The sequence below is a fragment of the Trachypithecus francoisi genome, unplaced genomic scaffold (assembly GCF_009764315.1).
Source record: "Trachypithecus francoisi isolate TF-2019V2 unplaced genomic scaffold, Tfra_2.0 Lachesis_group10, whole genome shotgun sequence".
Classification (NCBI taxonomy): Eukaryota; Metazoa; Chordata; class Mammalia; order Primates; family Cercopithecidae; genus Trachypithecus; species Trachypithecus francoisi.
The window spans coordinates 32,570,304-32,583,618 of record NW_022681455.1 but is presented as its reverse complement, the minus strand read 5'-3'; the positions used below and the strand labels follow the sequence as shown (position 1 = coordinate 32,583,618).

At 42.9% G+C, this 13,315-nt stretch overlaps 1 protein-coding gene across 1 annotated transcript; it reads right to left on the bottom strand.

Moving 5' to 3' along the window:
* Nucleotides 1-533: 533 nt before the first annotated feature.
* LOC117087005 (HLA class II histocompatibility antigen, DQ alpha 2 chain) lies at nt 534-6,533 on the bottom strand. Its single transcript, XM_033216734.1, has 5 exons — nt 6,172-6,533; nt 2,226-2,474; nt 1,532-1,813; nt 1,009-1,183; nt 534-842 (listed from the first exon to the last, which is right to left on the bottom strand). The coding sequence occupies exons 1-4, from the start codon at nt 6,251-6,253 to the stop codon at nt 1,029-1,031; spliced, it is 768 nt and encodes a 255-aa protein (XP_033072625.1). The 5' UTR covers nt 6,254-6,533; the 3' UTR covers nt 534-842; nt 1,009-1,028.
* Nucleotides 6,534-13,315: the final 6,782 nt, after the last annotated feature.

The window sequence follows — 13,315 nt, the reverse complement described above, 5'->3', positions numbered from 1 at the left end:
AGACGGGCGGATCACGAGGTCAGGAGATTGAGACCATCCTGGCTAACACGGTGAAACCCCGTCTCTACTAAAAATACAAAAAACTAGCCGGGCGAGGTGGCGGGCGCCTGTAGTCCCAGCTACTTGGGAGGCTGAGGCAGGAGAATGGCTTAAACCCGGGAGGCGGAGCTTGCAGTGAGCTGAGATCCGGCCACTGCACTCCAGCCTGGGCGACAGAGCGAGACTCTGTCTCAAAAAAAAAAAAAAAAAAAACAATTCTGAGCCAAAGGCAGAGGATATCTATTAACTTCATTGTTGCCTTAATTGAGGGGTGGGTGGCAGTGCCAAGGGTAGGAACACAAGGAAGAAAGAAATATTAATGTCAGCTAAGAAATCAATGTATTATCAGGCTATAATGTACTTGGTTGCTTCTGTATTACTGGACATGACAAATGATCTGGGAAATGAGGTTAAATTGGCTTGAAACATAAGAGCCTCCCAATTCTTAGACATAGTTTCAGTCAGCCCTGGATGAAAGTTGGAAAAATTTGAAGTAGGTCTCATAAAGGGAATTTGTTGCTTCCATGGAGACTATAGATGGAGGTTACTGAGGAATTAGGTAGCTGGATGGCTTACCCCAGGCATCTCTTAGTAGGTAACACTTGAGAAAAGAAAAAATCAGGAAGTCAGGGAAAGAATTCAAAGGCATTTGTGAGCTCTGAGCAGATATAGCAATTAAGTCCCATAGAAGAGGTGAGAGGAGAAACATTTGGAGGAAAAAAGGGATACGATAAATCGGGTCAGAAAATAATGCTAGGTCATGTAGCAAGTCCACTCTTCTGCTCCTGTAGATGGTGATGCACCTGCAACAGGACAGACATGAGATCGGTGGGTGCTAGGCCGCTCCTATGTCATCATCATGCCACTTCCCAATTCCCCTACAACTTTCAACCATTCGTGTCCACAGCCTCCTCCCACTTCCCTTCCTCTCATACTGAGGCTTCAGCTCTAACAAATCTCAATGCTTACCTTCCCTTCCAGGATGGGATTCACAAGGGCCCTTGGTGTCTGGAAGCACCAACTGAACGCAGGCCTCGGATGATTAAGACAGTGCCCACCACAATGCCTACGAGGCCCACAGACAACCCCAGGGCGCAGACCACAGTCTCAGTGAGCTCTGACATGGGCGCTGGAATCTCCGGCTCTGTGGAAGTGAAATTATTGAGGTGAGAATGCAGAGTGTGCTCATGTGCATGTGTGTGGGATGGGATGGGGTGGAGGGTTGGCTCTGCAAAGACTCAAGGCCCCCGGCTTAAGTAAGAGAGTGAAGTCTATCATTAGAAACCCATGAAGTGGCAGGCCTGCTCCCACCCTGTGGAGTGTACTTTCATTTTTAATACATCTCTGCTTTTGTTGCTTTATTATTTCAAAAAAAAGATAAAAGAAACTAATGAAGTGTGGAAAACAAGTTTTGGGATATAGGAGTAAAAGGCAGAAGGTTCTGAACTTGACAGATAAGAAAGCATCAAAAAACGGTGGAACTCATCCTTACCCCAGTGTTTCAGAAGAGGCTCGTCCAGGCCCCAGTGCTCTACCCTGCAGTCATAAATCTCATCAGCAGAAGGGAGGAAGGTGAGGTAACTGATCTTGAAGAAGGAATGATCACTCTTGGAGAGGAAGCTGGTCTCAGAAACCCCTTCTGTGACTGAGTGCCCATTGCTCAACCATGTGATGTTCACCACAGGAGGAAAGATGTTGTCCACAAGACAGATGAGGGTGTTGGGCTGACCGAGCATCACGGGAGACTTGGAAAACACTGTGACCTCAGGAACCTCTGTGGTGAGGGAACAGCACTGATGTGAAGTGTGAATAGCTCTGCCCTGAGCTTCTGCATTACATCCTGGAAGAGCCCTCCTACCAGAATTTCACCACCTGATAGTCAAAGAGGTCTTATTCACCTTCTGCTTGGGAGCAATGACACTTTGCTTCTGCTTTATTCCTGTGCCCTTCTCTCTGTGGGCATGTTTAATAAAGTAGGAGGTTGATGAGACCTCTCCTAGAAGGATTTAATGAATGCATAATGGAAAGACCCTTGTATTCCATGGGAATATGTGATTTTAGAGATGGGAGATGATAAAATTTCAGCAATTGCCATAAGAAGACCTGGGGACCTCTTGGAAAGAAAGTAATGAAACTTGGTATGAAGGGATAGATGAGTAAAGTGAGGCAGAATAGTGGACACGTACCATTGGTAGCAGCGGTAGAGTTGGAGCGTTTAATCATGATGTTCAAGTTGTGTTTTCCCACAGCCAAGTTTCTCAGTGCACCCTGTGGGTCAAAACTTCTAAATTTGCTGAACAGAGGCAACTGCCAGACAGTCTCCTTCCTCTCCAGGTCAACATAGAACTCCTCGTCTCCATCAAATTCATGGGTGTACTGGCCAGAGGGACCGTAAGACTGGTACAAGTTTACACCATAAGAGGCGACGTGGTCAGCTGATGAGTGAAGATGACAAGCAGGAAGGTGGAGAACAGGGGAAGAAAGAACCTTAATACACAAAATGATGGAAGAAACTGATTTTCAATTATTATGGGCTTCCTCTTTGGCACGGTCTATGGACATTTCCAGCCCCTGCTTTCTCCCCTCTTTGTGCTGGTAGTTGTCCAGTTAAAAGAGCGCTTTCTTTCCCACTCTGGTGTGCGCTACACAAGTGCAGAATATCGCATGTTCAATTTTTACTATTTCCTGAGTGCCTGGCACATCATGAACTTGTGATTAAATAATGTAAATGAACAAGAGAAGGAATGAATGAGTTATCATAGTATTTAGCTTTCTTAGTCGTAGATTAGTTTTACTTCCCTCTGCTTCCTAAGATTTATCTTTCACTTAATTCTTTCATGAGTTAATAACAAATTGATTATACTTCCTTTCCTCTCAGGACTGGCGCAGAACAGGACACTCTACACAGAGATCTTTCTTTTTTTAAAAAAGGAAAAGCATGCAGAATCTTATTAAATCAAAATAATTTCTGCTAACAATTGTAGGGTATAAGAGTATAACAAGAAAGGTAATAACATTACAAAATATATAATAAATAAGAAAGCTTCCTTCTAAGGTCTCTGTTTTGTTAATAGCAATGGTCCTTAGAGGAGAGCAACTGATTTCTTCTGAGATGAAAAATGGAAGCTCTACTAGGTTTTGGATTTCTGTCATTCCCCCACCTTTTCCCACCTTTTTTTTCCTTTGAAGGAGGTTACTAAATGTCTACAGCATTCTGACTCAACATTTATATTCACTTAAGGACTCAGGTAAATTAAACCTTTTTTCCTCTAATGGGCAGTGTGCTTGTCTGAGGATGCCAGAGCAGAATGGCAGCTGTGCAATATGACTCCTGCCAAATGAGCCGAACTGGACATTCTTGTCAAGACATGTGTAAGCCTTTTACCATTGTATCTTTCCTTCCTTCTCCACTTTCTGAGCATCCACAAGTGTCAGACATAGCAGGGGATGTGTGAAACACCAATCAGACATGGTCTACCATTAAGGAACAAACTGAACAGTGGAAGAGTCAGGTAGGTAAGGGAGCAGATACAATGTACTGTGGTAAGTTCTGTGAGGAGGATATCGACAGCCTTACAGTCCAACATCCTTCACAACTATCTGCCAATCAAACCAAACTACATTATCCTTTCATGTTCCCTGGTCTTTGCAGTGGTCTGTTGTTTTTCTCCCTGAAATGAAATTATCTTTTAGGACTTCCTGAAGAAATCCTAAAATCCATCCTTGAGGGTTCTGCTTAAGTTAACAACTTTGTAGCTAAGGCCTCTCATCAACATGTTTTTGACCATGTTATGACCTCCAACTCCTCCATCTCAACATCTGGCCATCCAAGTTTGTCTGTTCCTCTTCCAGCTCACCTTTTTCCCTATCCAGTATGACCACCCTGGATGGTCTTAACAGGCCACCAACAAAGCGTCCTTATCCTTGCAATAAACCTTGACTCTTTGTTCAAACATAAATATATATGGAATATATGCAATCCTTCTTTTCATCTGGTACTTGTCTTGGGTGTTGAGTTTTGCTGAAGGATGTCACCCTGCTGGCCCAGCTGAAACCAAGACACTTCTATTGTTTCAGCCTCTCCTGGGTCCACTGCCCTGCTCAGCAATGGCCTTCTGCTTTCCTGCACCCCATACTATTTCCATCACTAGTCTAATCACCCTCTGCAGGAAAGACAGCATGACTTTTCATCTTTGAATCCTTAAAACTTAGCTCACTGTGTGCTCAAACATGTGATTGAATGACAGTTGCTATAGTTGAAGACCACATAGATTTTGGGGAAGATGGACAGGCACACAGGTAGCAGAACCATATGAAGGCCAGGATCAGCCATGACCAGCGCTGTGTTCTAACTTATGAGCTCCGAGCACTCTTGCTTGTGTGGGCCCCTTCCTCCATAAAAATATGGAAAATGTATTTTATGACTGAATTCGTATAAAGACAATACAATCCAGGCTGAATTAACAGTTAAAACATTTTCTTAGGCTCTAAAATTTCATTTTTTTCTAACTTTTAGAGGAGTTAAAACATTCTCATGTAGCTTTATAGTACGGAGGCTCCCCTGCACTGCCGCACTGTGCCTAATGGATGAGCCGAGTCTAACCAGGGCACTCTGGTGTGAGGTTGAAGAAATGAAATCTGGAACAAGGAAGCCAAGTGCGCTGGAGAAGCAGGTATTTAGAATGGTAGCAGCCACGGTTAATAAGGTTGTGGAAGTTTAGAGTAGCTTCCAGTTCACTTCCCCTTTTAACTATCTGACTTTTCAACTTTTGTTTTACAAACCCACTATCCACATATATAAAGGAGCAGAGAGTCAGAGATGGATCCTGAAAGGGAAGAGGAAGAAAGGAATGTATGAAGAGAGGTGGAAAGAGATAAATGACAAAGGCAGAGGGGACTAAGGGACCAAATAATTATTCCTTCCTTCCTTCCTTCCTTCCTTCCTTCTTTCCTTGCTCTCTTTCTCTCTTTCTTTCTTCCCTCTTTCTTTTTGAGACAGGGTCTCTCTCTGTTGCCCAGGCTAGAGTGCAGTGGTGCCATAATGGCTCACTGCAGCCTTGACCTCCTGGACTCAAGCAGTCCTCCCACTGCGGCCTTCTGAGTAGGTGGCACAACTGGCACACACCACTACACCTGGCTAATTTCTATTTTTATTTTTTGTAGAGATGAGGTTTTGCTATGTTGCCCAGGCTGGTCTCAAACTCCTGGGCTCAAAGGATCCTCCTGCCTTGGCCTCCCAAAGTGCTGGGATTAAGGCATGAGCCACCATGTCTGGCCCACTTTTCTTTTTATAGGACTTCATTAGATGAGGTAAAGAGCAGGTAATTTGGATTGATAATTTGAGAATAAAATGATTTGATTTACCAAGTTTTTCTACTATAAATTCTCAATTTTAAAATAAATGGATTCCTTATTTTGTTAAATAAATGTGAAGCTATACTTGTAATAGAAATATGGAAAAAAAAATGACATTCATGTTTTCACTATTTACAAACCTTATCTACATGACCATTTTATTTGATTATTTGTGAGGTGACACATATGAGGCAGCTGAGAGTAAGTGAGGACCATGTGGTAAAATGCCTGTTGAAGGCATTCAGCCTGCTGGACTCCTTTACCCACTCCCCACCTGTGCCAGTTCCTATGTGGAAATGTGAGTAAGTCTGAGAGAAAGAAAAAGGCATCTTTCTTAATATCTATACAGTATATAATTGATGGAACTATTTACCCCAAGATCTACTACAGGAGACATACAACAAGCTTCCAAAGTTGTTCAGAGAAACTTGAGAGTGACACTTGACAAATTTTTAATAATAAAAAATTCTCCACCGATGGAAACCTCACTAATTTTTGAGGCAATCATGATGGAATGACATGGAGACCTCCAGGCTGTAGTCATTGAATAGAATATAAACAGAATAGCGTCCTTAGTGAACGCCAACAGCATAGATAACACAAAGAGTAGGTTGGAACTCTGGTTTCCTGAAGGAGGAACAGCCATAATTTTTAAATCTCTTAATACTGAAGGGGCCCTTAGGAAATCTCTACAGTTTCTCTGCAAATTGTTTTCTATCTTTTTCTTCAATTTTCTGTCTTCCAGCTCCAGAGAACATCCCTCACTCGTGCACTCACCCACAATGTCTTCACCTCCACAGGGGCTCATCACGGTGGTCAGGGCGAGCGCCCCCAGCATCAGAGCTTTGTTTAAGATCATCCTCTTCCCAAGGCAGCCTCAGCAGTTGCTGTTCTGAGCTGTAGAGTAATTATGAGGACCTCGAGACAAGGAAATCTGAAGACACCCAAACCAAACCCTGCCAGGTCATGTTTTGGCCAATTAGAAAAATCCCCTATGATGACACCTCAGTTACTAGTTGAAGAGTTTGTATTAAGAGCCCTGGAAGGAGACAGGGCAATCCCCTGGTTGTGATGCAGTATCTACTCAGAGTGGACTTGAGGAAATGTTCTATGAATAGAGGGAGGACACTAAATTGGAATCTTCTCTAGTGTGTGCATGTCTGCCAGTGGCAAGAGGGGTGGGCATTTCTTTTCTTTTCTTCTTTCTTTCTTTTTTTTTTTGAGATGTAGTCTCACTCTGTCACCCAGGCTGAGGTGCAATGGAGTGGTCTCGGCTCACCGCAACCTCTGCCTCCCAAGTTCAAGCGATTCTCCTGCCTCACCCTCCCAAGTAGCTGGGACTACAGGTGCCTGCCACCATGCCCAGCTAATTTTTGTATTTTTAGTAGAGACGGGGTTTCACTGTGTTGGCCAGGCTGGTCTCGAACTCCTGACCTCGTGATCTGCCTGTCTCAGCCTCCCAAAGTGCTCGGATTACAGGCTTGGCCAGTGGTGGGGAATACTGCAACTGACTAGTGGTGGGCATTTTTGAGCAGCCTCATGGATAGATGAGGTCATCAAATGAAATGGCATCCTTCAGGATTTTCTGGTTTACAACCTCCAGGAATTTTTCCCTGAGTTGATTTCCCTCCCTGGCAGTCCCCATCCCCTGCCCTTTCTCTGGCTTCTGTATGTGGGTTAGCTGTTTTTCTTTTTGCTTCCATAGTGCATATGGAATTCTCCAAATGTTAAGTTGACCCCATCTACCTCAGGATCTCTGCTGGTAGTAGCCAAGCAATACCTTTGCCTTTTCTACTTGTATAAATCCAGTTGGGTAAGTTCTTCTCAAGCTCTCAAAAGATCCAGGTGGTTTTGGCCAGGGCAATAAAAAATAGTTATAATGCCAAATGGTGCTGTCTATAGTAACTGTATGAGATTTTACACAATTTTTCCTTTGCATTGAGTAATTTTTATGTTCTGTGTTTTGGTGCTTAATGAGTATGTTTAAAGGAAATTTAGGGACATTGATTACATTTAAAATTTGGCTGGCTCAATTACTCTAAGTCTTTTTTTTTTTTAATTAAGGTCAGGCGGAGCAAGATGGCCGAATAGGAACAGCTCCAGTCTCCAACTCCCAGCGCAAGCGACACAGAAGACCGGTGATTTCTACATTTTCAACTGAGGTACTGGGGTCATCTCACTGGGGAGTGCCGGACAATCGGTGCTGGTCAGCTGCTGCAGCCTGACCAGCGAGAGCTGAAGCAGGGCGAGGCATTGCCTCACCTGGAAGTGCAAGGGGGAAGGAAATCCGTTTTCCTAGCCAGGGGGACTGAGACACACAACACCTGGAAAATCGGGTAACTCCCACCCCAATACTGCGATTTAAGGAAACAGGCACACCAGGAGAATATATCCCACTCCTGGCCGGGAGGGTCCCATGCCCACGGAGCCTCCCTCACTGCTAACACAGCAGTCTGTGGCCATCTATCCGCAAGGCAGCAGCGAGGCTGGGGGAGGGGCGCCCGCCATTGCTGAGGCTTAAGTAGGTAAACAAAGCCGCTGGGAAGCTCGAACTGGGTGGAGCTCACCGCAGCTCAAGGAAGCCTGCCTGTCTCTGTAGACTCCACCTCTGGGGACAGCGCAGAGCTGAAGTCCAATAGGGGAAGCAGCGGGGGCTGGTGCAGACGTGAACGACTTTGTCTGACAGCTTTGGGGAGAGCCGTGGATCTCCCAATGCGGAGGTTGAGATCTGAGAACGGACAGACTGCCTGCTCAGATGGGTCCCTGACCCCTGAGTAGCCTAGCTGGGAGACATCCCCCACTAGGGGCAGTCTGACACCCCACACCTCACAGGGTGGAGTCACCCCTGAGAGGAAACTTCCAAAGGAAGAATCAGACAGGTACACTCGCTCGTGTCAGCAATATTCTATCTTCGGCAACCTCTGCTGCTGATACCCAGGCAAACAGGGTCTGGAGTGGACCTCAAGCAATCTCCAACAGACCAACAGACAGTCCTTCTGACTGTCAGACAGAAAACTATCAAACAGGAAGGACACCTATACCAAAACCCCATCAGTACATCACCATCATCAAAGACTAGAGACAGATAAAACCGCAAAGATGGGAAAGAAGCAGGGCAGAAAAGCTGGAAATTCAAAAAATAAGAGCGCATCTCCCCCTGCAAAGGAGCGCAGCCCATCGCCAGCAACAGATCAAAGCTGGTCAGAGAATGACTTTGACGAGATGAGAGAAGAAGGCTTCAGTCCATCAAACTTCTCAGAGCTAAAGGAGGAATTATGTACCCAGCGCAAAGAAACTAAAAATCTCGAAAAGAGAGTAGAAGAATTGAGAGCTAGACTAATTAATGCAGAGAAGATCATAAACGAAATGACAGAGATGAAAACCATGACACGAGAAATACGAGACAAATGCACAAGCTTCAGTAACCGACTCGATCAACTGGAAGAAAAAGTATCAGCAACTGAGGATCAAATGAATGAAATGAAGCGAGAAGAGAAACCAAAAGAAAAAGAAGAAAAAGAAATGAACAAAGCCTGCAAGAAGTATGGGATTATGTAAAAAGACCAAATCTACGTCTGATTGGGGTGCCTGAAAGTGAGGGGGAAAATGGAACCAAGTTGGAAAACACTCTTCAGGATATCATCCAGGAGAACTTCCCCAACCTAGTAGGGCAGGCCAACATTCAAATTCAGGAAATACAGAGAACGCCACAAAGATACTCCTCCAGAAGAGCAACTCCAAGACACATAATTGCCAGATTCACCAAAGTTGAAATGAAGGGAAAAATCTTAAGGGCAGCCAGAGAGAAAGGTCGGGTTACCCACAAAGGGAAGCCCATCAGACTAACAGCAGATCTCTCGGCAGAAACTCTACAAGCCAGAAGAGAGTGGGGGCCAATATTCAACGTTCTTAAAGACAAGAATTTTCAACCCAGAATTTCATATCCAGCCAAACTAAGTTTCATCAGTGAAGGAGAAAGAAAATCCTTTACAGATAAGCAAATGCTTAGAGATTTTGTCACCACCAGGCCTGCCTTACAAGAGACCCTGAAGGAAGCCCTGAACATGGAAAGGAACAACCGGTACCAGCCATTGCAAAAACATGCCAAAATGTAAAGACCATCGAGGCTAGGAAGAAACTGCATCAACTAACGAGCAAAATAACCAGTTAATATCATAATGGCAGGATCAAGTTCACACATAACAATATTAATCTTAAATGTAAATGGACTAAATGCTCCAATTAAAAGACACAGACTGGCAAACTGGATAAAGAGTCAAGACCCATCAGTCTGCTGTATTCAGGAGACCCATCTCACATGCAGAGACATACATAGGCTCAAAATAAAGGGATGGAGGAAGATCTACCAAGCAAATGGAGAACAAAAAAAAGCAGGGGTTGCAATCCTAGTCTCTGATAAAACAGACTTTAAACCATCAAAGATCAAAAGAGACAAAGAAGGCCATTACATAATGGTAAAGGGATCAATTCAACAGGAAGAGCTAACTCTCCTAAATATATATGCACCCAATACAGGAGCACCCAGATTCATAAAGCAAGTCCTTAGAGACCTACAAAGAGACTTAGACTCCCACACAATAATAATGGGAGACTTCAACACTCTACTGTCAACATTAGACAGATCAACGAGACAGAAAGTTAACAAGGATATCCAGGAATTGAACTCATCTCTGCACCAAGCGGACCTAATAGACATCTATAGAACTCTCCACCCCAAATCAACAGAATATACATTCTTCTCAGCACCACATCGCACTTATTCCAAAATTGACCACATAATTGGAAGTAAAGCACTCCTCAGCAAATGTACAAGAACAGAAATTATAACAAACTGTCTCTCAGACCACAGTGCAATCAAACTAGAACTCAGGACTAAGAAACTCAATCAAAACCGCTCAACTACATGGAAACTGAACAACCTGCTCCTGAATGACTACTGGGTACATAACGAAATGAAAGCAGAAATAAAGATGTTCTTTGAAACCAATGAGAACAAAGATACAACATACCAGAATCTCTGGGACACATTTAAAGCAGGGTGTAGAGGGAAATTTATAGCACTAAATGCCCACAAGAGAAAGCAGGAAGATCTAAAATTGACACTCTAACATCACAATTAAAAGAACTAGAGAGGCAAGAGCAAACACATTCAAAAGCTAGCAGAAGGCAAGAAATAACTTAGATCAGAGCAGAACTGAAGGAGATAGAGACACAAAAACCCTCCAAAAAATCAATGAATCCAGGAGTTGGTTTTTTGAAAAGATCAACAAAATTGACAGACCGCTAGCAAGACTAATAAAGAAGAAAAGAGAGAGGAATCAAATAGACGCAATAAAAATGATAAAGGGGATATCACCACCGACCCCACAGAAATACAAACAACCATCAGAGAATACTATAAATGCCTCTACGCAAATCAACTAGAAAATCTAGAAGAAATGGATAATTTCCTGGACACTTACACTCTCCAGACTAAACCAGGAAGAAGTTGAATCCCTGAATAGACCAATAGCAGGCTCTGAAATTGAGGCAACAATTATAGCCTACCCACCAAAAAAAGTCCAGGACCAGATGGATTCACAGCTGAATTCTACCAGAGGTACAAGGAGGAGCTGGTACCATTCCTTCTGAAACTATTCCAATCAATAGAAAAAAGGGAATCCTCCCTAACTCATTTTATGAGGCCAACATCATCCTGATACCAAAGCCTGGCAGAGACACAACAAAAAAAGAGATTTTAGACCAATATCCCTGATGAACATCGATGCAAAAATTCTCAATAAAATACTGGCAAACTGGATTCAGCAGCACATCAAAAAGCTTATCCACCATGATCAAGTGGGCTTCATCCCTGGGATGCAAGGCTGGTTCAACATTCGCAAATCAATAAACGTAATCCAGCATATAAACAGAACCAAAGACAAGAACCACATGATTATCTCAATAGATGCAGAAAAGGCTTTTGACAAAATTCAACAGCCCTTATGCTAAAAACGCTCATAAATTAGGTATTGATGGAATGTACCTCAAAATAATAAGAGCTATTTATGACAAACCCACAGCTAATATCATACTGAATGGGCAAAAACTGGAAAATTCCCTTGAAAACTGGCACAAGACAGGGATGCCCTCTCTCACCACTCCTATTCAACATAGTGTTGGAAGTTCTGGCTAGGGCAATCAGGCAAGAGAAAGAAATCAAGGGTATCCAGTTAGGAAAAGAAGAAGTCAAATTGTCCCTGTTTGCAGATGACATGATTGTATATTTAGAAAACCCCATCGTCTCAGCCCAAAATCTCCTTAAGCTGATAAGCAACTTCAGCAAAGTCTCAGGATACAAAATTAATGTGCAAAAATCACAAGCATTCTTATACACCAGTAACAGACAAGCAGAGAGCCAAATCAGGAATGAACTTCCATTCACAATTGCTTCAAAGAGAATAAATACCTAGGAATCCACTTACAAGGGATGTAAGGACCTCTTCAGGAGAACTACAAACCACTGCTCAGTGAAATAAAAGAGGACACAAACAAATGGAAGAACATACCATGCTCATGGATAGGAAGAATCAATATCGTGAAAATGGCCATACTGCCCAAGGTTATTTATAGATTCAATGCCATCCCCATCAAGCTACCAATGATTTCTTCACAGAATTGGAAAAAACTGCTTTAAAGTTCATATGGAACCAAAAAAGAGCCCGCATTGCCAAGACAATCCTAAGTCAAAAGGACAAAGCTGGAGGCGTCACGCTACCTGACTTCAAACTATACTACAAGGCTACAGTAACCAAAACAGCATGGTACTGGTACACCAAACAGAGATATAGACCAATGGAACAGAACAGAGTCCTCAGAAATAATACCACACATCTACAGCCATCTGATCTTTGACAAACCTGAGAGAAACAAGAAATGGGGAAAGGATTCCCTATTTAATAAATGGTGCTGGGAAAATTGGCTAGCCATAAGTAGAAAGCTGAAACTGGATCCTTTCCTTACCCCTTATACGAAAATTAATTCAAGATGGATTAGAGACTTAAATGTTAGACCTAATACCATAAAAACCCTAGAAGAAAATCTAGGTAGTACCATTCAGGACATAGGCATGGGCAAGGACTTCATGTCTAAAACACCAAAAGCAACGGCAGCAAAAGCCAAAATTGACAAATGGGATCTATTAAACTAAAGAGCTTTTGCACAGCTAAAGAAACTACCATCAGAGTGAACAGGCAACCTACAGAATGGGAGAAAATTTTTGCAACCTACTCATCTGACAAAGGGCTAATATCCAGAATCTACAAAGAACTCAAACAAATATACAAGAAAAACAAACAACCCCATCAAAAGGTGGGAAAGGATATGAACAGACATTTCTCAAAAGAAGACATTCATACAGCCAACAGACACATGAAAAAATGCTCATCATCACTCGCCATCAGAGAAATGCAAATCAAAACCACAATGAGATACCATCTCACACCAGTTAGAATGGCAATCATTAAGAAGTCAGGAACAACAGGTGTTGGAGAGGATGTGGAGAAATAGGAACACTTTTACACTGTTGGTGGGATTGTAAACTAGTTCAACCATTATGGAAAACAGTATGGCGATTCCTCAAGGATCTAGAACTAGATGTACCATATGACCCAGCCATCCACTACTGGGTATATACCCAAAGGATTATAAATTATCCTACTACAAAGACACATGCACACGTATGTTTATTGCGGCACTATTCACAATAGCAAAGACTTGGAATCAACCCAAATGTCCATCTGTGACAGACTGGATTAAGAAAATGTGGCACATATACACCATGGAATACTATGCAGCCATATAAAAGGATGAGTTTGCGTCCTTTGTAGGGACATGGATGCAGCTGGAAACCATCATTCTT